The 21,280-nt window shown below is 52.4% G+C and overlaps 1 protein-coding gene across 4 annotated transcripts in view; it reads right to left on the reverse strand.

Moving 5' to 3' along the window:
- Positions 1–21,280, reverse strand: part of CORO7 (coronin 7) — a 58,572-nt gene that overhangs the window by 25,471 nt on the left and 11,821 nt on the right. For 3 of the 4 annotated variants that reach the window (XM_077906419.1, XM_077906415.1, XM_077906416.1), the window contains exons 7-9: positions 8,746–8,796; positions 3,438–3,524; positions 2,894–2,976 (exon numbers count right to left, since the gene is read on the reverse strand). In XM_077906419.1, the coding sequence (XP_077762545.1) occupies positions 2,894–2,976; positions 3,438–3,524; positions 8,746–8,796 (221 nt within the window). The remainder of the gene's footprint in view (positions 1–2,893; positions 2,977–3,437; positions 3,525–8,745; positions 8,797–21,280) is intronic. The other variant, XM_077906418.1, reaches the window with a different exon arrangement.

The following is a 21,280-nucleotide window of genomic DNA, read 5'->3' on the forward strand; positions in this document are numbered from 1 at the left end:
AGGGTCCAGGGATGGATGTGGGGAGATGCCAGTCTGATTGTTGGGACCTTGCTGCCACAGGCCCTGTGCCATCCACACAGGCTATACATGTTCCCGTTAGTGCCCAGCCAACACTCTACAGAAGACAAGCACTGACTAGGAGAGGTGAGCCAGCAGCTAGCTCAAGGCAGGCAGGGACAGGATGTCAACACATGCTCCATGGCCCAGCACAGGGTTGCTAGCCATGTGGGCCTCCAGGAGACAGTGGGGCCTCTGTGAGGAACAGAAGCTCCCTGGTGTGAAGCAGTGAAGATCAAACCCCAGCCTCTATCTCCCATGGACTGGCTGCTGGGGTGACCTCCACAAACAATCAACTTCTCTGGCCTCAGCTGCCAGAGGAGATATGTCCCCAGCTGCCCGTGGCCTCTACGACAGGTACAGCTGATCATTTACCCACCCAGAAGCATCGCGCCGAGAGAGTGTTTGTGCACCTCCTTGTCTAGAACGTGAGCTGGTCCTTCAGTGCCAGGCCCTACCACTTACCCTCCCACCTCCACCTTGTACAGAGTATAGCACCTGGCACACCTGCTGGACCTGCTGCCTGAGCCTGGGTTTACAGATAGGCCCCTGATGCCCTGTTCCTCCAACCACAGCATGTCTCCTCTTAGTGAGGAGCACCCCACAAATGATGAGGATGAGAAGGTGGGAGGACCCAGGTGGAAGCTGTGACAGAAGCCTTTGGGAGGGTGGGGCCCTAGGTTCTCTATGGGAGATGACAGGGAGAGAGGCCTGTGCCTGACCCCTGGCCCCCTCTAGCTTTAAAAGAACACTCACTGTTTTGCTCAAATTGAGATGGAAAATCCATAAAATAGTGGAGAAACTGAGGGAACACAGTGGAAACCCACAGCTGTCCCCACATTCAACACCCTCTACACTTCTCATCTCTGGTCCACTCAGCCGGACTGACACCCCAGGGAGCCTCAGGGGACAGGGGATCCACCGCCATTCCCCAGGTCCACCAGATTTACAGAGGGCTGGAGAGTCCCCACTCCTCTGCCAAGGGTGTGGCCTGGCAGGGCAGGGGCCAGGACTGGAGGATGGAGGGGCGGGACACTGGTCTGGCCACCCATCTGGGAGTGATTTGAGAAATTCCAGGCCCTGCTAGCCCTGCGAAGCTATTCTTAACTGCTGTAATTACAGGGTCAGCCTTGGCCAGTGGCACCGTGGGGTCTGGGCATCGTTAACTCCTCCAGGGGCCAAGCTGGGGATGGGCGGGGGCTGCTCTGTGGTGGGGGGGAGACCCATCAGGGGTCAGGGGTGGAGCCTGGAAGACAGGAAGCAGTGGGTGGAAGAGCAATGGATGGCTAGCCTTGGGTCCCCTTTCCAGGCTGGGCCAGCTGCCTCCTTCTGCTAGAGAGCCCTGTAGGGAAGGAGTTGTCTGGCCTGGGGAGGTACCAATGCAGCATCAGGCCTAGGAGCTCTTACTCTTTCAGCAAATGGGGTCCCAGGGAGTGCCCCCCTCCTAATCCCCAGGGCCCAGAGTAAGCAGACGCGCTGGATTTCATTCAGCTTTGCCATCCTCATCTGCAAAATGGGCCTCCCCAGCTCCCTAGCCTCTCTCTAGGTTGTAAGAGGGGATGGGAGCAGAGGTTCACTGACACTGTTACCCCTTCTCTGGGAGCTCTCAGCTGAGGCATGCTCTGGCAAGAGTTCTTATGGCAGTCAGACTTCCCCACCCCCAAGCATGGTCTATGCTACTCCCAGAGCTTGGACAGGTCACTGTGACTGAAGTCACACTTCTGTGACAAGAAGTCATACTTCTGTGACTCACTTTTCCCAGTCATGAAATGGAAAAGGAAGGGGCTTGATGGATAGCCAAGGATCAAGACCCTCTCCTAGCTCTGACCTTCACAGATCCCTGCCTGGGGATCATGTGGAGGTCCGAGTAAGCTGCTCCAAGACTCATCGCTGAGCAGGGCTGAGGCTTCTGAAAGGGTAACAGGCCCCCACCTCCTCATACCCCAGCCAGGCTGATCCCCCAATCACCTGCACCTGTTTGCTCAGCTGTGATATGGGAATCATTGCTGAGAGCCTCTGGTGCCTAAGCCACAGTAAGCCCAGGGCCCCTTCATAGAGCCGGCTTGGTGAGTCCCCACAGCACAACCACAAACCCTCCCATACGGATGGAAAGATGAGGTGTACCTATAGTCCCCAGCTGATGGGGCACAACCACCCCCACCCCATCCCAAACCACCAGAGACAGGAGTGTGGCTGGGTCTGAGGAGGTTTCATAGAGCCTGTGAGGCCAAGGCCTGCCTCCGAGCCTGCCAGCCTGTCTGTCCCCACATCACCCCACCCTGTGTCACCCATGCCCATCCTGTTATCTACCAAAGCTTCGGTCTCTTTGACCCCCAGCACCACCAAAATGGTCACAGCAAAATCAAGTACATTCCCACGTTTCCTGCCAATGCCTCTGCTGGGTCAGTCCCTCCCCCAAATGCCAAAACACACCAAGGTGAGAGCCCTTAGGCTGAAAACCTGCATGACCAAGGGCCCACTGTTGTTAGGGACCGTGTGGGATGGGGTCAGTGGGCTCATCCACTCATGTAGAGCTGCCTCACCACCCTCTGCTGGTAAAGCTCCATGGAGGTTCCTGTAGGGCCAGGACCAGGTTTCTTTTGCAAAGCCTCAGAGACCAGCTCGAGCACCCCTGACCACTTTGGTGATCAGCCTCTCCCTGACAAGCTCTGAGCCAGGTGAGGCTCTTCTACGTGGACTGGGCCCTTCACTCCACAGGTGGCCCTGCCACAGCACATCAGAGGCCCTCACCAAGAGTGTCCATTATAGACTCAAAACATCATCTAGGCCCTTGACCCTCTCCACCAACCCATCCCAACATGCCAGCTGCTCCTACCCAGGTGAGGTGTCCAGGGTGAGGGAGGCAAGGGCGCTGGAGAAGTGCCGGGTGTCCCAGACCTTCACTTCATGCTCACGCATCTGCAGGGAGGGAGCAAAAAGGGGCTCAGAGGGGGCCATCCCTCAGCCCCCTGGACTCCCTGGAAACCCAGTGCCTGAGGACACAGCCTGGTTCAAGGGCACTTGCTGCAAAGCAGAGCTGGGAGCGGGAGAGGTGAGTCATGCTAGGGAGGGAGAATTTGGGTTTTCTTGTCCTGTCCCTTTAAGAACCCCTAGGTGACAAGGGACAAGAGGCGGTTCCCTCCATGGACTCTGGTTGGGGGGGTGGCGGTGGCTACCACAGTTCCCAGGGTCAGGGTTAGCTATTGCAAATGGAATCTGCCAGTTTTCAGCAGCTGGAGGTCCCCTGGGGCTCCGAGACCCAGCTGAACACAGGGCCGTATATGGACAGGCCGAGAGCTGGCTGGCCTTCCCCACCTCCCAGTGGGCCTCATCCCTACCCTCTTGGTATGGGTGCCCTACCCATCTGGGAAGAGCCCTACCTGGTTGAATCCAGTGGACACAAGGTGCTCCTGGATTCCCGTCCACGCCAGCCGGCCATCCTTGCCATTCTTGTGGGCCTCTGTGCTCTACAGGAGACAAAAGATGGCACTGAGCCACTGGGTCCTCCTGGGGTGGGCCACCTGCCTGAGAGCCCCCCAGAGGGCAGAAGGGGCCAGGATAGGGACCTCCAGAGGCTAGCTGGGGACAGAAGAGGCCTCCTACCGTACAGGATGGACCCCAGCCTCACCTTGGCTGAGGACAGCTCTGCACCCAGAGGGCTGACCTGGTCATCAAGCTTGGGCTGTCTCCCTCCTCCAAAAGGGACTGTCCGGCTGCCCTGCTACAGCATTGGGGCTCAGGGCAGCAGCACATGCTTGTCCTTGCCGGTATCCTAGAGGAGACGCTCAGCAGCCAGCAGCTATCTCCAGCCTCTGGGGAATCCCCATGCTCTCTGAGACCCTCATTTTTCTCACTTCCAGGTGGGGCTCACGTTTCCAGGGCTTTCCAAGGACCAACTGACACTACATGTGAGAGGGACTAGTCTACTGCAGATCAACAGATTACCAGCATCACGGCTGCTTCCTGACTGCCAGGGCCTGGGGAGAGGGCCTGGTGCCAAGCTCTAGGGAACAGTCCCCAGAGAGGGCAGATAAGTGTCCCTCCTCGCCTTCCTGCAGTGCTGGAGCTTGGCCAGCAGGAAGGCTTCCTGGGCCCAGGGAGTAGAGGCAAGTTCATACCACAGGCGCCTTGTCCCCAGGGCCCAGGCAGGGGGGAGTAGAGGGGGCCAGAGGAAATGCAAACAGCTCCCTCCCAGTCACCTCGGCCCCTGGAGCCTGAGACCAAAGACCCTGTTACCAAAAATAGCTCACCCCAAACTGTGGCCAGCTTCCTCCAAGCTTCCCACGATCTCCTTGGGAATGAATGAGGGAGGTAGCCTGGGAGGAGCTGGCCCAGCGCCCCCTCCTCAGCCTGCAGAGGAGGACCCCAGCGTGGGAGACCCTGGAACGACCCATGTTGTTCAAGGGGCTTTTCTCACTGCTCCCTTCCTCACTCAGCAGCCGGCACAGGAAGTAAGGGCTGGAGCCTGAGAACCAGCGCCCCACACCCCTCTCCACACACGAGGGGCTGTGGGGCCAGGTCCAGGTCAGCCTTGCCCTGACACCCCGGGGTCAGTGGAAGTGTCACATGCGCCCTCCCTCACACTGGTGTGCAAATATCCCGTGTCTGCAGCAAACCAGATGGCTGGCAGAGCATTGGGCATCACTCATTCATTCAGCAGACATGTGAAGCTTCCCCAGGCCAAGCACCCTGCTAGGAGCTGGCGGTGCGGCCAGAGGGTTCTCAGATGGTTCTCCAGGGGATGTTAACGGAGTTCGGTGAAGCAGGGCTGCTCATTCATTTGCTCTTTCATAATATGAATGTTTGAGCCGCATATTCCACTAGGCACTGGGGACATGGTGGAAACAGAAAGGGTCCCCCAACTCACTGAATGTACAAGTTAGGAGACAGAGCTGAACCAAACAGAAATAACTATGTCACTACACGTTATTTTAAGTGCAAGGAAGGAGCAAAGTGGAGGTTAAAGGCACAATCTCTGGAGTGTGGGTGACACCTGTCCTCCCATGAACTGCCTCATCTCAGCACGAATACCTACACCTATACCTATACCACCAACCCTGTTCCCTCACTGGCAGAAAGAATACTGTAATGGGTCCTACTTCGCAGGACTCTTGCGGGAAGTGTTAACACCAGTGAGTGCTCAATACCCAATATGCATTTTCTTAAAAAGCATGACAATGGAGTACAATAAAAGTATAATAGAAGGAAGTAGATTTTCGGTAACACTTGAGACTTGAGCTAAGGTAGGAAGGATCAGCAGGTGCGAGCCTGTGCAGAGTAGGGGCCTGGGAGAGCAGAGGCTGGCGCAGAGGCAGGGGGCAGGGGGTGAGGGAGAGGAGACGTCCTGAGCCTGCAGGGTGCATGCGCTGTGATGGAGGGCATAGGCGGGGGACAGGATTGGCCTGTCTCCCATTTTCCTTCTTCTCTTCTTTTTTTTAAAAGATTTTATTTATTTATGAGAGACACAGAGAGAGAGGCAGAGACACAGGCAGAGGGAGAAGCAGGCTCCATGCAGGGAGCCTGACATGGGACTCGATCCCGGGACTCCAGGATCAAGCCCTGGGCCGAAGGCAGATGCTCAGCCACTGGGCCCCCCAGGTGCCCCCCATCTTCCTATTTCATAGAGAAACCAGAGGCTCAGGCAGAAGCAGCCACCGGCCTCAAGTCACCCAGCAAGACAGCTGTCGGCTCCCTGAGCCTCCTCCCTGTGGGCTGGGTGACTGTTCTGTCTGTGTGAGAGGGGCCTGGGAGATGAGGAGACAGAGCAGTGGGCAGAAGGCAGCAGAGTCGGGACCAAGAGGGGTCCCAGGTCCCAGCTGCAACCCCAGAACCGTCCCTGCATGAGCTCACACCAGGGGACCCAGGCTGTCCACAGGGTGGTGATGGGCAGGGCACTGGTCTCTCAGGACACCGAAGGCACCAAGGTCGCTGGGATGAGGTAGGAGCTTACGCCAGGCCTGCATGCCCACTGTGGGCTTAGGCGTCCAGGGGCCACAGGAACCCCCCCCCCGGGGGGGCACCAACCCCACCCCTGCCTCTGTCCCCGATCCCTAGACTGATCTTCATTTTCAAAACTGGCAAATTCTTCTTCCCTGACCTTACCGGCACTTAGGGAGGAGGAGTCCCCTCTCCAGATCCCCAAATTCTCATTCGCCAGAGCAGAGGGGAGGTTCAGCTGGAACTCGGGCAGCCGGCCACCCTGAAGTCCCACACTGTCACAGGAGGCTCAAGGGGAAACCACTGGTGGTAATCCCCAGCCTGCAGGCCAGGCCTTGGGCTTTCCCTCTCATAGGGGTGGCCTCTGTCCCAATAGGCAGTAGGGCACTCTTTTCATGGACAAGGCCCTCGGCTCCCTCAGGTCTCCCCCCACACCTGGCCCCAAGGAGAGAACAGGAGGGGCTGGCTGCCCAGCTCAGGGGCACCAGCAGCAGGCACATACCCAGCATTCCAGCTGTGGTCCTGCCAAATCCCCCCCTGTTGCCACGGCAACGCTTCCTGTACAGGGTAGGGTGGCTGGAGGCGCAGCCCTGGGCTCCTGGGCTCCTTCCTCAGGTGAGGGGACCTTCTCTGGTGTAAGACCCCCACCACCCACTGGTCCCCTCGGCCAGGCTCAGTCCTGGGCTCCCGATGCCAGCCCCCCAGGCCTGCTTGACACACACCCAGTACACAGGTCTCCCAGCCCACACCAGAGCTCAGAGGGCTCCTTCCAGGCCCCTCCTGCCCAGGAGGACGGAGGACCGGTGCTAAAGCCTCACCACTCCCTGGATGCCCCGCAGCAGCAGGCTGCTACTTCCCTGGTGCACCCATGGCTTCAGGCATTGGCTAACCCCACCCAGATGGCAAAGGGGCTTCGGAGTCAAATACACAGAGCCTGCCTGGGCCACTCTGCTGTGACCCTAGGACAGAATGACCAAAGGGCCAACTTTACAGGACAATCATGAGGATGGAAAAAGACTGTGTGTGCCAAGGGCTCAGGACATAATAAATGGTCATAAATGCAATCTAGAAACAAAGTAGGAGATGCGACTCAAGCTCAGGTCGAGCAGGGTCCAAGAAAGACAGCAGAAGGAGGATTCCCCAGGGCCCCCCTGCCCTCCACCCAGGTTCCAAGCTCTAGTGACAGCCCCTGGGACAGGGAGTGCATGCAGCCCCTCCGGCCCCCCTCCAACAACGCCCCCCTCTAGTGGGGAAGGAGGATCTCAAAAGAAGGCAGTCCCAGAAGGCCTCTCCCCCGAGCTGGCCCCTCAGCTCACACCAACCCTGGCCGCCAGCAGTGGTTTTCCTAATAGAAGCCAGGTGTGGGCCAGATGCCCTGGGCGGAAGTGGGGGGCAGGGCCACGAGGAGGGCAGCATTCCAGCCCCTGCTGCCCCCGCACCAGTGCACCAGTGCAGAGCACAGGCACCATCCCAGCAGCTGGGAGGGGGTAGGAACCACCCACGCTCTTCCCAGGTCTCCTTGGCCCAGAAGGCCCATTCAGGGGGGCTCCCTCCAGAACCAAATCCTCCCTCCCTTCTAGGAACTTGGAACAGTTTGGACAGCAGCCACTCTGTCTCCACCTCGGCACCATCACGATCCCCCCCACCCCCTGCTTGCCGAAGAAGGAGGAGGCAAGGAAGGAAGAAAATGTTCACGCCAGGGGAGCCGGCCCCACACAGTGCCCAGTGGAGGCAAGAATGGGGGTACCATGCACAGTGCCCTGGGACCCTGAGGAAGCTGGAGGTAGATGGCCTCAGCCTCCCTCCTTCAACCTGGGACCTCCTTTCCGGGCAGAGCCTTGGAGGTCAATCATAGAAAGCTCCAGGGAGGCTCACTGCTCATACCCACCTTGCTACCACTGCCAGCCACAGAGCCAACTGGGACCAAAAGCCAACCTCCTGGGGAAGTATGGCCACTGTGGAATGGGGGGTGGGCTAAAACCTCCTATCTGGCTTGGTTCACCTGTCAGTACAGGACCTCCTTTGGGTCTTCAGCCAGTCAGAAACAGAAGTGACTGGTCTATCTTGGGCAAAAAACTGCTGTGGCCTCCATGAAGGGGATCCTGTGTGTGCGTGTACACATGTGCATGCTACAAGTATGCGGGGAAGCCCCCCCATACCCACACAGCTACTGCTGATCACATTTAGGCTGGTGAATTACCCCTGACCCCAGGTAGGGAACAAGCCCTAGAGATGGAGACAGGATATCTGTGATGGGCCTGGGTTTCACTGGAGAGCTCTTTCCCTGAACTGGCAGCAGGACTCTGATCTTTACCTTCCTCAGGAAATAAGCCTCCTCACCTTCTAGGAAAGGTACAGGGTTGGTGGCTCTGTCCTTCTGGCTCCTTTGAGGCTGGCCTCTGCCAACTGTGCCAGAAAGGGTAGAGGGATGAGGGTTTCAAAGAAGGAGCAGAAGGTGGAATCTTGAATTAGCTTCCAAAAGCCACAGGATGCCTCCACTGAAAGTCTGTGGACAGCCTGTCTGCACTCCACCCTGTGATCAAAGACAGGTCCTCCCAGGGCTCAAAACATGTTTCCCAGAAAGAGCTTCTGACAGCAGAAGCCCACTCCCAGGTGACCCTACACACCTACTCGGTCTTGGCCAGGGACATAGGGTGTAGCAGAATCTCTGCCAAGAGGTGGAACCTGCCCTCACCTGCACCTGCTGGAGCCATTAGGGCCTCAATTCGGGCCCCTGCCCACACAACTCACCTGGGAGGCCCCTGGCTTGGTTCTGGGGTCAAAGATCCGTAGCTGCTTGTCCTAAAAAGAAGAGAGGAGTAAACAGAGTGCACTTAGGACAGGCAGGATCCTTAGGGGTCAGCTTGTCTCCTCCACCCGTAGGCTCTGATGGCCCCGCTTCCTAGTACACAGGGCTGGCATCACACACCAGGGAATCCCTCCCCAGCCTGGTTCCTTCTCACAGCAGGGGGCAGGCCCCCTTTCCTGCCCCAGTCACCCGCAACAGAGAACTTGGTGACAGGTGTTCACATTTCCTAAACACCTACTATGTGCCAGGCCTGCTACACACATGATCTCTCCCCATCTCTCCAACCACCTTATGAAGTAGTGGCTATCACCATGAGCCCTTCACAGATAGAGAAACTGAGGCTCAGAACCAATCTCTAGGCTGCCAGCTGGTAAATGCCTGGCCCTGTGTTCAGCCCAGCCCAGAGGAGCACAAAAGATGATGTCATTTCTACACATAAAGAACTTGGTGTCTAACCAGGACAGCAAGCTTACACATCCTAACCATCACTCAGCATACGTTACTGACTCAGATCACCTAAGGGTGTAGATGGGAATAGATCAAAAGATAGATAGATAACGTCAAAATAAAATGCCCATAGGTGGAGATGGGAATAGATCAAAAGAAAGATAACGTCAAAATAAAATGCCCATACCTTGAATAAGGACTTTATTCTTGTGGAATAATCAATGTGTGTGCACAAATGTACACGCATAAAGAACTGGGGAGAGGTGCATCTGGGTGGCTCAGTGGTTGAGTTTCTGCCTTTGGCTCAGGTCGTGATCCCAAGGTCTGGGGATCGAGTCACACATCGAGTTCTCTGTGGAGAGCCTGCTTCTCCCTCTGTCTGTGTCTCTCCCTTTTTCCCTGTGTCTCTCATGAATGAATAAATAAAATATAAAAAAATAAAATCCTGCTTCTCCGTCTGCCTGTGTCTCTCCCTTTCTCCCTGTCTCTCTCATGAATGAATAAAAAAAAATTTAAAAAAAATCCCACTTCTCTCTCTGTGTCTCTGCCTCTCTGTGTGTGTGTTTCTTGTGAATAAATAAATAAAATCTTAAAAAAAAAAAAAAAGAACTGGGGAGAGAGGGGCAGAATTTGCATTGGTTGACTACTTACAGTCTTGGCCATGATGAATTGTTAAGCGTTACAAGGAAGGTGCAGAGTAACATGGATGGTGTGATTTTGCTGTGGTAAAAATAAACAAAGATCCCTATTTGACCACATTTCTGTAGCTTCTGCAAATCTGCTGAGCAAGGAGAAAGGTCTTGAACAGCATGGGCTGTGCATTAATGCTGAGTACTGGGGAGGGTGAAGGTAGGGGGTGATTAGCTTTTCCTTTTTTCATCTTAATACAGTTCCACTTTGTTCCAATCAGCATGGATTCATATTTCCATATTTTGAAAAACAACGAAAAATAAATAAAAATCAAAAAACCCCACTGAACCAGCAATGAACAACTGGAATTTGAAATGAAAAACACAATACCATTTACATCAGCACCAAAAAACCTGAAACTCTTAGCTATAAATCTAACAAAATACAGGGATCCCTGGGTGGCGCAGCAGTTTGGCGCCTGCCTTTGGCCTAGGGCGCGATCCTGGAGACCCAGGATCGATTCCCACGTCGGGCTCCCGGTGCATGGAGCCTGCTTCTCTCTGCCTGTGTCTCTGCCTCTCTTTCTCTCTCTGTGACTATCATAAATAAATAAAAATTAAAAAATATATATTTTTTAAAAATCTAACAAAATACATACAAGATCTACGGGAAGGATACTATAAAACTCTGATGAAAAGAATCAAATGACCAAATAAATAAGACATACTCCATGTTCATGGATAGGAATACTCAATACTGTCAAGATGTCAGTTCTTCCCAAGCTGATCTACAGATTCAACAAAACCCCAATGAAAATTCCAGCAAGTTATATCATGGTTATCAACAAACTGATTCTTAAGTTTATATGAACAGGCAAGAGCTTCCTAAGGGTCAACACAATACTGAAGGGGAAGACCAGTCAGAGGACAGACAGTGCCCAACTCTATTCTAAAGCTACAATAAGCAAGACACTGTGTTATTGGCATAAGGACAGACAAATAGATGGAAGAGAACAGAAACAGAATCCCATAAATACAGTCAACTGATCCTGACAAAGGAATAAAGGCAAGATAGTCTTTTCAACAAGTGGTACTGGAATACATGTACATCCACATGCAAAAAGATGAATCTACACACAGACTTTACATCTTTTTTTTTTTTTAAAGATTTATTTATTTATTTATTCATGAAAGACACAGAGAGAGAGAGGCAGAGACACAGGCAGAGGGAGAAGCAGGCTCCATGCCGGGAGCCTGATGTGGGCCTCGATCCCGGGACTCCAGGATCACGCCCTGGGCTGAAGGCAGGCGCTAAACCGCTGAGCCACCTAGGGATCCCCCTTTTTTTTTTTTTTTTTTAAGATTTTATTTATTCATTCATGAGAGACACAGAGAGGCAGAGACGGAGGGAGAAGCAGGCTCCTCACAGGGAGCCTGATGTGAGACTTGATCCCAGGATTCCAGGATCACGCCCTGAGTCAAAGGCAGATGCTCAACCATTGAGCCACCCAGGCCTTTACACCTTTTACAAAAATCGATTAAAAGGGATCACAGACAGAAAAAAAAAAAAAAAAAAAAAAAAAGGGATCACAGACCTAAACATAAAATACAAATCTACAAAAGCTCTAGGAGGTAATACAGGAGAAAATCTCAGTTACCCTGAATTTGGCAATGACTATTCATTTATTTATTTTTAATTCACTTTCTCTTTAAGATTTAATGAAATTTATTTATTTGAGAGAGAGAAAGAAAGGGCACACGTAAGGTGAGGGAGAAGCAGAGGGAAAAGGAGGTAGAAAGAATCTCAAGTAGACTCCCCACTGAGAAAGGAGCCCAACATGGGGCTCAATCTGATGGCTTTGAGATCATAACCTGAGCTGAAATCAAGAGTCGGATGCTCAACTGACTGAGCCACCCAGGGAGCCCTGGAAAAGACTTTTTATTTATTTTTATTTTTTTTAAGTTTTTATGTATTTATTCATGAGAGATACAGAGAGAGAGAGAGGCAGAGACATAGGCAGAGGGAGAAGCAGGCTCCCTCTGGGGAGCCCGATGCAGGACTCGATCCCAGGACCCCAAGATCACAACCTGAAGTGAAAGCAAACACTCACCCACTGAGCTACCCCAGCGATGATGTTTTAGATACATTAAAAGTATGACCTATGAAAGAAAAAACTGGATTTCATTAAAATCAAACTTCTGGTCTACAGAGACACTGTTAAGAAAATGAAAAGACAGGCCACAGACTGGGAGAAAATATTTGCACAGCACGTATCTGAGAAAGGACTTGTATCCCAAATATACAAAGAACACTTCAAACTCAAAAAATAAGAAAACAACTCAATTTTAAAAGTGGGCAAAAGACCTGAATGAACACCCAACCAAAAAAGATACACAAGATGAAAAGTGAATACATGAAAAGAGGTTTTTAATACCATATCTCAGGGAATTAAAAACTAAAACAATTAGCACTACACACCTATTAAAATAGCTAAAACTTTAAAAAAATGATAACACCACATGCTGGCAAGATTGTGGAGTAACAAACTCTTATTTGCTGATGGGAATGCAAATGGAACAGCAACTTTAGAAGACAATCTGGAAGCTTCTTACAAAGCCAAAAATGCTCTTAGTATATGATCCAGCAATTATGCTCCTAAGTATTCATCCAAATGAGTTAGGAACTTATGCCCAGGGTGTCTGGGTAGCTCAGTCAGGGTGAAGCGTCTGCCTTCAGCTCAGGTCATGATCTCAGGGTCCTGAGATAAAGCCTTACGTGAAGACCCACGTTAAGCTCTGCCTCAGGTTCCATGCTCAGTGGAGGAGTCTGCTTGTCCCTCTCCTGCTTATGTGCATGCGTGTGTGCTCTCTCAAATAAATAAAATCTTTAAAAAAAATTATGCCCATATAAACGTTTATGGCACCTTTAAAGTTGCAAAAAACTGGAAACAATCAACATGTCTCTCAACAGCTGAACAGATAAACTGTGGTACATTCCCACAACAGAATATCATTCAGTGAGGGAAAGAAAGAGTAAGAAGCCAAACCATAAAACTCATAGAAGAAAACTTAGAAGAAAAGCTTCATGACATTGGATCTGGTAATGATTTCTTGCATAGGTCACTGAAGCAAAGACACATAAATGGGACTACATCAAACAACTTGTGTTCTGCAAAGGCTGCAATCAATGGAGTCAAAAGGCTGGGATGGGAGATGATGCTTGCAAATCATATATCTGATAAGGGTTTAAGATCCAGAATATATGAAGAATTCATAAAACAACAAACAAAATCAAATAACTCTAAAAAATGGGCAAAGGACCTGAACAAATATTTCTCCCAAAGTATACAAATGGCTAGCAAACATACAAAAAGATGTTCGTCATCCAAGGAATGCAAATTATTATTATTATTTTTTTTAATTTACGATAGTCACAGAGAGAGAGAGAGAGGCAGAGACACAGGCAGAGGGAGAAGCAGGCTCCATGCACCGGGAGCCCGACGTGGGATTCGATCCCGGGTCTCCAGGATCGCGCCCTGGGCCAAAGGCAGGCGCCAAACCGCTGCGCCACCCAGGGATCCCAAGGAATGCAAATTAAAACCAAGATGAGGTATCATCTCACATCCATTAGGATGGCTACTATTGGGATCCCTGGGTGGCGCAGCAGTTTGGCGCCTGCCTTTGGCCCAGGGCGTGATCCTGGAGACCCGGGATCGAATCCCACGTCGGGCTCCCGGTGCATGGAGCCTGCTTCTCCCTCTGCCTGTGTCTCTGCCTCTCTCTCTCTCTGTAACTATCATAAATAAATAAAAATTAAAAAAAAATAAAAAAAAAAAGGATGGCTACTATTAAAAACTCGGGGAACAAGCGTTGGCGAGGGTATGGAAAAGTTGGAGCCCTCCTGTACTGTTGGTGGGAATGTAAAATGGTGCGGCTGCTGTGGAAAACAGGCTGGCAGTTCCTCAAAAAAGTAAAAATAGAATTACCTTATGATCCAGCAATTCCACTTCTGAGTACATACCCAAAAGAAGCAAGAAGAGGGTCACAACTAGCACATCAATGTGCATTATTCTCATTAGTATCCACAGCACTCACAGCAGCATCATGCACAAGAGCCAGAGGTGGGGGCAACCCAAGTATCCGCTGACAGAGGAGCGGGTACACAGAATGTGGTATACACACACGATGGATTCAGCCTGAAAACAGAAATCCTGTCACATGCTACAACACAGATGAACCTTGAGGACATTATGGTAAATGAAATAAGCCATCAGGGCAGCCCTGGTGGCTCAGTGGTTTAGCGCTGCCTGCAGCCCAGGGTGTGATCCTGGAGACCCTGGATCGAGTCCCACATCGGGCTCTCAGAATGGAGCCTGCTTCTCCCTCTGCCTGTGTCTCTGCCTCTCTCTCTCTCCTCTCTGTGTATTCTCATGAATAAATAAATAAAAATCTTAAAAAAAATAATAAATGAAATAAGGCATCACAAAAGGACAAAGAGTCCATGATTCCACCTACACGAGCTATATAAGGTAGTCAAAACCACAGATATGGAAGGTAGAATGGTGTTGACTGAGGGCAGGGGAAAGGGGAAAAGGGAGTTGTTGTTTAATGGGTAGGGGGTCTCAGTTCAGGAGATCTGTTTCACAATGACCTAAGTAAATTTAACATCCCTGTATACATAAAAACAGTTAAGACGGCAAATGTTATGATGCGTTTTTAACCACCATAACGAAATAGCTGTCAGTCCACAATAAGACAGAAGACCCATAAATGCACATTACTAAGTGAAAGAGGCCAATCTGGAAAGGCTACATATTGTAGGATTCCAACTATATGACATTAGGGAAAAGGCAAATCTCATGGAGACAGCAAAAAGTCAGCGGTTGCCAGTGGTCTGGGAGAGGGAGGAAGGAATGGAGGGGTGAAATACAGGGCACTTTTAGGGCGGAGAGGTTATTCTGCACAATGCTGTAATGTGGGTACATGATGTGGTGCATTTGTTAAAACCCCTACAATGCAGCCCCAAAGGTGAAGCCTAATGTAAACTCTGGCCTTTAGTTACTGTAGCAATATTGGTCTAACTATAACAAATGCACCACACCAACCAGCAGGGCACCAGATGGGGAGGAGGGACATGGGAACTCCTGGTACCACCTGCTCAGTATCTGCCTGGTTCCTGCCCAGGTGCTTGGGATGCAGAGCTAGCAAACAGTCCCTGCTGAGTACTGGACTCCGCAATGTACAGGCAGTCACAGGGAACTTCAGGGAGAAACTCAGGCCCGAGATGAATCTCCAAGGACAAGCAGAGCCTGCACCGGGAAGAGAAAGGTATTCAAAGGAAGTGAAAATGCATGAACAAAGATGTGGAAACAGGAACTTGCTGACACGTGACATGAAGGGGAAGGCAAGGCCATGCAAGAAGCCTAGATGGTGGGAATGGAGGGGGCAGTGGGCGAGTGCACAACTGGACAAGAGGGGGGCCTCCCTTGGCAGATCAGTCCCAGGTCTTCCTGACACACCTGGTGGGGTCCCAGGGTTCTTGGGTCACTCCTGACAAAGTCTTCCCTGGCGGCAGCTTACTGAGCACCTGCTATGTGCCAGGTGGGAAGCAGGCACAGTCTGGAACTAGCCATGCAGCAGCACCATTCCACGCCACTGCACAGCTGGGTTCAGGAGGATGCTGTTTTGAGACAGAAGAGGACAGTGAGGCACACAGGACAGAAACAGACAGAAAGAACAGTGAAACACAGAGAGAGGTGGAGAGGAATGGAGAGAAACATGGGACAGAGAGAGGACAACCAGAGATCGAGGACAGAGACAAGGAAGTGAGAGGCAGAGAACAGGGAAAGACAGCAGATCTTGAGAGATGATGAGGTAAGAGAGAATGCCTCCGGGGGTGCCTAGCCGGCTCAGTCAGTGAGTGTTGATCTCGGAGTCGTGAGTGCAAGCCCCACACTGGGTGTAGGAGTACGTGGAAATAAAGTATTGAAAGACAGAGAAAGAGAGACTACCTCCTGGCAGGGAGGGCCACTTTCACATAAGTGACGGAGTCAGTAGAGAGCCAAATGGCCTGGGTTTAGATTCCAACTCCATCACTCATGAGCTCCGTGACCCGGGCAAACCCCTGAGCCCTCAGTAGGAAGAGGACAACTGATGGCAGCACCTTTTACAGGTCAAAGTCCCAATTCTTGCCACATGGGTACAGCCTGAAAGCAGCCGGGCCAGCATATGCAGAAGTTCAACACTGGATCCACACCAGGGGTCACGCTGGGCACCAGAGGCTGGGCCATGGCAGGGGGAGTGGCCCTGGGCTGCGGAGGTGCACGCACTCCCGGGCTCACAGGCACAAGCACACCAGCAGAGTGGGAGCTTAGCGGGCTGCCATCTGTGAGGTCGGGGCGCCCCCTAGCAGCTGCCTGCACCTTCCCGTAGCTGGAGGAGCTGAGAGGGAAGTGCCAAGGGGCTTCTGCGGGGCCAGAGGGGGGCTTCAGGGGTCCTGGGAGGCAGATCCAGAGAGCCAGGTGGGAGATGGTGTGAAGAGGGGGAGGCCCTGAGAGGAAGCAGAGAGTTGCCACACCCCTACTCAACCCAGGCAGCCCTGTGTGGAACCCCAGAGCCCAGCTTTCAATCCCTGGCAGAGCAGAGCTCAGGCTCCCTGCTGCCAAGGGCAGGCCCACTCCCTGGCTCCCCCAACAAGCTCAGGACAAACCCATGGGCACCTTCTCCTGAGCTTCAGTCATGAGGGTGGCCTCTCCTTCTGCACCATTCTTCAAAGGTTAGGAGTGTGGCACCTATCTAGCCAGCGCTGACAGGTCAGAGTGGAGGTCACACCCTGCTGGGACAGTGTCCCCTAAAGGATGTCACCCCCAGACAACAGCCTTGTAAGGTCCTCTGTCCCCACAGGTAGAGCACCTGCCCCTCCTGTGAGGATGCTGCTGTCATCCACTTGGGGCTGCTCTACCATTGGGGAACCTAGCTCCAGGAACAGCACAGGTGGGGGGCAAGGGAGGGCTCCACTCCACAGACCCACTCAGGAAATCCGTGTTTCCTCCCTACGACTTTGGCTTCTCTGGGTCTAGAGGGGATGAGAGAGCTCCACTGGACTGACCTGTGGCCTCATCACATTTATTCTTCCTCAGGGGACCCCTGCAGGCAAGAAGCTGAGCCATCACATCAACAGGAGGTGGCAGACAGAACGGGGCATTGCGCACCTGGGTAACTGGGTGGTAAACGGGGCTCAGCTCCCTGGGGAGGAGGGGCTGGACAGCTCCCGCACACGCCCTCAGTAGACCCTCTGCATGAAGTCCCCAGACCTGACACCCTCTTCCCCACGCTCTAGGTCCTCTTCCCTGGTCCACATACCCTCCTGGGAAGTCACTCCCACCTCCTCCCTGTCCACGCTGTTACCTAGTCACCACGGCCTGATGCCTGCACTGCCCTTTCTCCTGGGGGCTGCAACACTCCTCACAGTCTCCCCATGTCCCCTCCTGTCCCACCCCACAGCACCATTCAGCCACCCACCCCCATGCTGTGCCCCCCACACCATGCCCACTGCTTTCTTTTGGCCTTGTACTTGCCCTCAGTCCACCCACCTCCCTCTCTGCCTGCAGTTGCCTGCAGCTGCTTTTGCTGACACTCCTCACCTGGCTGCCTAACTGGTAGAAACCCAGGGCAACATCCCTATATCCTAATCCATCTCTTTGTAGCTGCATCAAAACCAGAATCAACTATGCTAGGCCATGAGCTCTGTGGAAGGATGGTGCCTCTCTACTCCACGGGAAGGGATCCATGTCAAGCCTCTAGACATCTGACCTCAGACATCCTACCTGGTTCTGGGGTGAGGGACAGGGAACAGAAAATACAAGACCCAGAGGAGCCACATCTCTCCAGGCTACAGCCTGGACTGGAGCTGGAAGCTGCAGCTCTTAGGTGAAGGGCCATCCAGGTCATACCTGCAGGCCAGAGGTAGGCAGTTGCTGGGAACCCCCCTTCACCGGTCAGCAGTCTGGCCTTGCAGCTAGAGAGAGCTCTAACAGAGGTGGCCCCAGCTTGCCCTGAGCCCCACAGCTAGCTTCCTTCCTCCCTCTCCAGGGCCATGCCCCACACAGGCTGGCCCGTACAAGGGCCACTAAGGCCACCAGTCCCCGCTCAGAACATTCATACAGAACATTCATACACCTGCCCCTCCTGTGAGGATGCTGCCGTCATCCACTTGGGGCTGCTCTCCCATTGGGGAAACCAATGCACCTTCCTTCCACCCCCCTACCACAGCCACCCAGCTATCATGGGGCTGCAGATCTGATCCCTTCAGGTACCTACCAGGGCTGTAAGGCCAGAGAAGGACAGGCAGCTCAGAGCTTGGGCCCTGCCTCAATGGCCAGGACTTTCACCTCTGGAACCAATACTCCTACTGCCCTTATTTTTCAGGGGAGGAGCAGCAGGCTAGGACCAGACTGCTCATCTACACACAAACCTCCTCCCAAAGCCCAGCCTAGAAACCACAACCTCCAGGGGAGCTGCCATTACTCCTCCAGAAAACAGCTGCTAAAATCTATCAACCACCTTACAAACCTTCAAACCTAGAAGCTAGCAACATCCCTTGTAAAAATCTAGATCAGGGTTGAGCAAGCTAAAGCCCACAGGCCAAATCAGCCAAATTCAACTTGAGACATGATTCAGCAAATATAGTTTTACTGCCACGTGGACACACCCACCCACTTACATTTTGTCTGTGGCTGCTTCCTTGTTACAAGGTGGCACCGACAGAGACAGTGTGGCCTGCAAAACCCAAAGTATTTACTATCTTACTATCTCGTCCTTTATGGAAGTTGCTCTAAGCTAAGTCACATTGACAACAAAAAACAAAAAGCAAAACAAAACAAAAAAAGAAACAAAATCTGTATACAAATATATTCAGTTGTTACAAGTTATCTAAAAAGTACACTGGTGGGCAGCCCGGGTGGCTCAGCGGTTTGGTGCTGCCTTCAGCCCAGGGCCTGATCCTGGAAACCCGGGATAGTTCCGCATCCGGCTCCCTACGTGGAGCCTGCTTCTCCCTCTGCCTGTGTCTCTGCCTCTCTCATGAATAAATAAATAAACTCTTTTTTTAAAAATTACACTGGTAAATTTATATGATAAAATATTCTGTACATTGTTCAGTTACTGATAAACTGGAAAAAATATTTATCGTGCTGAATAGAAAATGGAGAGTAGAATAACCTGGAAAGCATGATCTCCACATACAGAGAAAGAGAGAAGAAAGAAAGAAAGGAAAAGCTCAGAGAGAAAGATGTCAAAATAGTGACTGGTATGGTCCCTGGGTGGGAGGATCACAGGTGATTTTTTTTCTTTACTTTTCTACTGCTTTCCCAAATTTTTAAAACAAGCACAAACTACTATACCTTGATCACCATAAAGTAAGAACTTCCCGTGAGCATCTCCTTCCACCTTCCTCCTTCCCTCCCTCCATGTCTCCTCCTCTGCACCTCCTCATACAGCAGCGAAGGGTGTGGAAATGAAGGGCACAGAGGGCTTCTCATTGGAGGGGGAGGTCACAGCCCAGAACGCTGTCCAGCTGGTGCTTCAGCCAAGAATGCCTGTCCCCTTCTCCTCAGTGAGGGGAGGCCTGACCTCACTGTCCCTAGGAAGCCGTGCTCACCAGCGTGGAGCCCCAGCAAGTGAACTACACTGCACTACGTGACCACCTTGCCCTCCACCAGGGGCTCCTTGGAGGTTGGCAGCCCCGTGGACCCCGGAGCACATGCCAATGGCTGGAACCAACTGTTTGATGAACCAAATGGGGAAAAAAGGCTGATTTATTTATTTTTTTTTTTTTTTAAAGATTTTATTTATTTATTCATGATAGTCACAGAGAGAGAGAGAGAGAGAGGCAGAGACACAGGCAGAGGGAGAAGCAGGCTCCATGCACCGGGAGCCCGACATGGGATTCGATCCCGGGTCTCCAGGATCGCGCCCTGGGCCAAAGGCAGGCGCCAAACCGCTGCGCCACCCAGGGATCCCAAAAGGCTGATTTAAAACATTGGAGTTGGGGGGAGCCTGGGTGGCTCAGTTGGTTGAGTGTCCAACTCTTTTTTTTTTAAGATTTTATTTATTTATTCATGAGAGACAGAGAGAGAGAGAGAGAGAGAGGGAGAGAGAGGGAGGCAGAGACACAAGCAGAGGGAGAACCAGGCTCCCTGTGGGGAGCCCGATGTGGGACTCGATCCCAGGTCTCCAGGATCATGCCCTGGGCTGAAGGCAGAGCTAAACCGCTGAGCCACCTGGCCTGCCCTAAAATAAATCTTTAAAAAATTCTGGGAGGGATTCCTGGATGGCTCAGCAGTTGGGCGCCTGGCTTCAGCCCAGGGCATGATCCTAGAGTCCCGGGATCGAGTCCCGCATTGGGCTCCCTGCATGGAGCCTGTTTCTCCCTCTGCCTGTGTCTCTGCCTCTCTCTCTCTCTCTCTCTGTGTGTGTGTCTTTCATGAATAAATTGTAAAAAATCTTTTAAAAACAAAACAAAAAAATCTGGGAAGTGGGGCTTCTAAGAAAGCAGAGAAGAGAAATTTGGAAAGAGGATCCTCAAAGTATGCAGACCCCATGTTTTCTCCCTCAGAGAAGCCCTTGGTGCCCTCTGACTCCCCCAGCCAGCTCCCAAAGGAGTCCTTGCAGGCTCCCATGGCCTCCCATCCTGCAGGTGTGGCTCCAGGAGGCAGCACATCCCTACAGATCCCGAAGCTCATGGATCTCCCCAAATCCAACAGATAAGAGTTATTCACTGCTCAGCAGATTGTTTCTGGTGTTCCCAGCCACTTCCCTCGGGGACCCTGTCACCCTGGGCTCAGGGCATAGACCTCCAGCCCTGTCTCGGCTTCCTTTCTGCCACAGAGTGGCTCCTTTTGTCTCCTGCACAGGTTCCGAGCTCACTCTACTACTCTCCCCTCATTCCCTTCTCTCCCACTTGGGGTCACCCCTATTTCTCCCAGCAGGTACCCTGTAACACAGATGGCACCTACACTTCTACCCAGCTCAGACTCAGGCCCAGACCTTCTGTCCACGGACTCAACTGATGCCTCCACTGGACAAAGGCCCAGGTCCCTCCAGTCCAACAGGCCTAGAATTATCCTTAGAAGCACCCTGTCTGCACGGCAGGCTTCCCCTCCAACCAACAACCCAGGAACCAGCCTCCTGAACCCCTAAACCTCACCCTAGCCCACCACCAACGCCCTGCTCTCCCCTCCCCATCCCTCAAGCCTCTCAGTATCACCCCTGGCTGAGGATGATCCTATCTCCCCCAAGAGGTGTCTTACCCTCCCTTCTAGATACAGCCCATCCCCGCAATGCTTTTGTCCACACTGCAACTGGGGAGCTTTCAAAATACAAATCTGCTCACCTCATGCCA

This window comes from Canis aureus, chromosome 8 (genome assembly GCF_053574225.1).
Source record: "Canis aureus isolate CA01 chromosome 8, VMU_Caureus_v.1.0, whole genome shotgun sequence".
NCBI classification, from domain to species: Eukaryota; Metazoa; Chordata; class Mammalia; order Carnivora; family Canidae; genus Canis; species Canis aureus.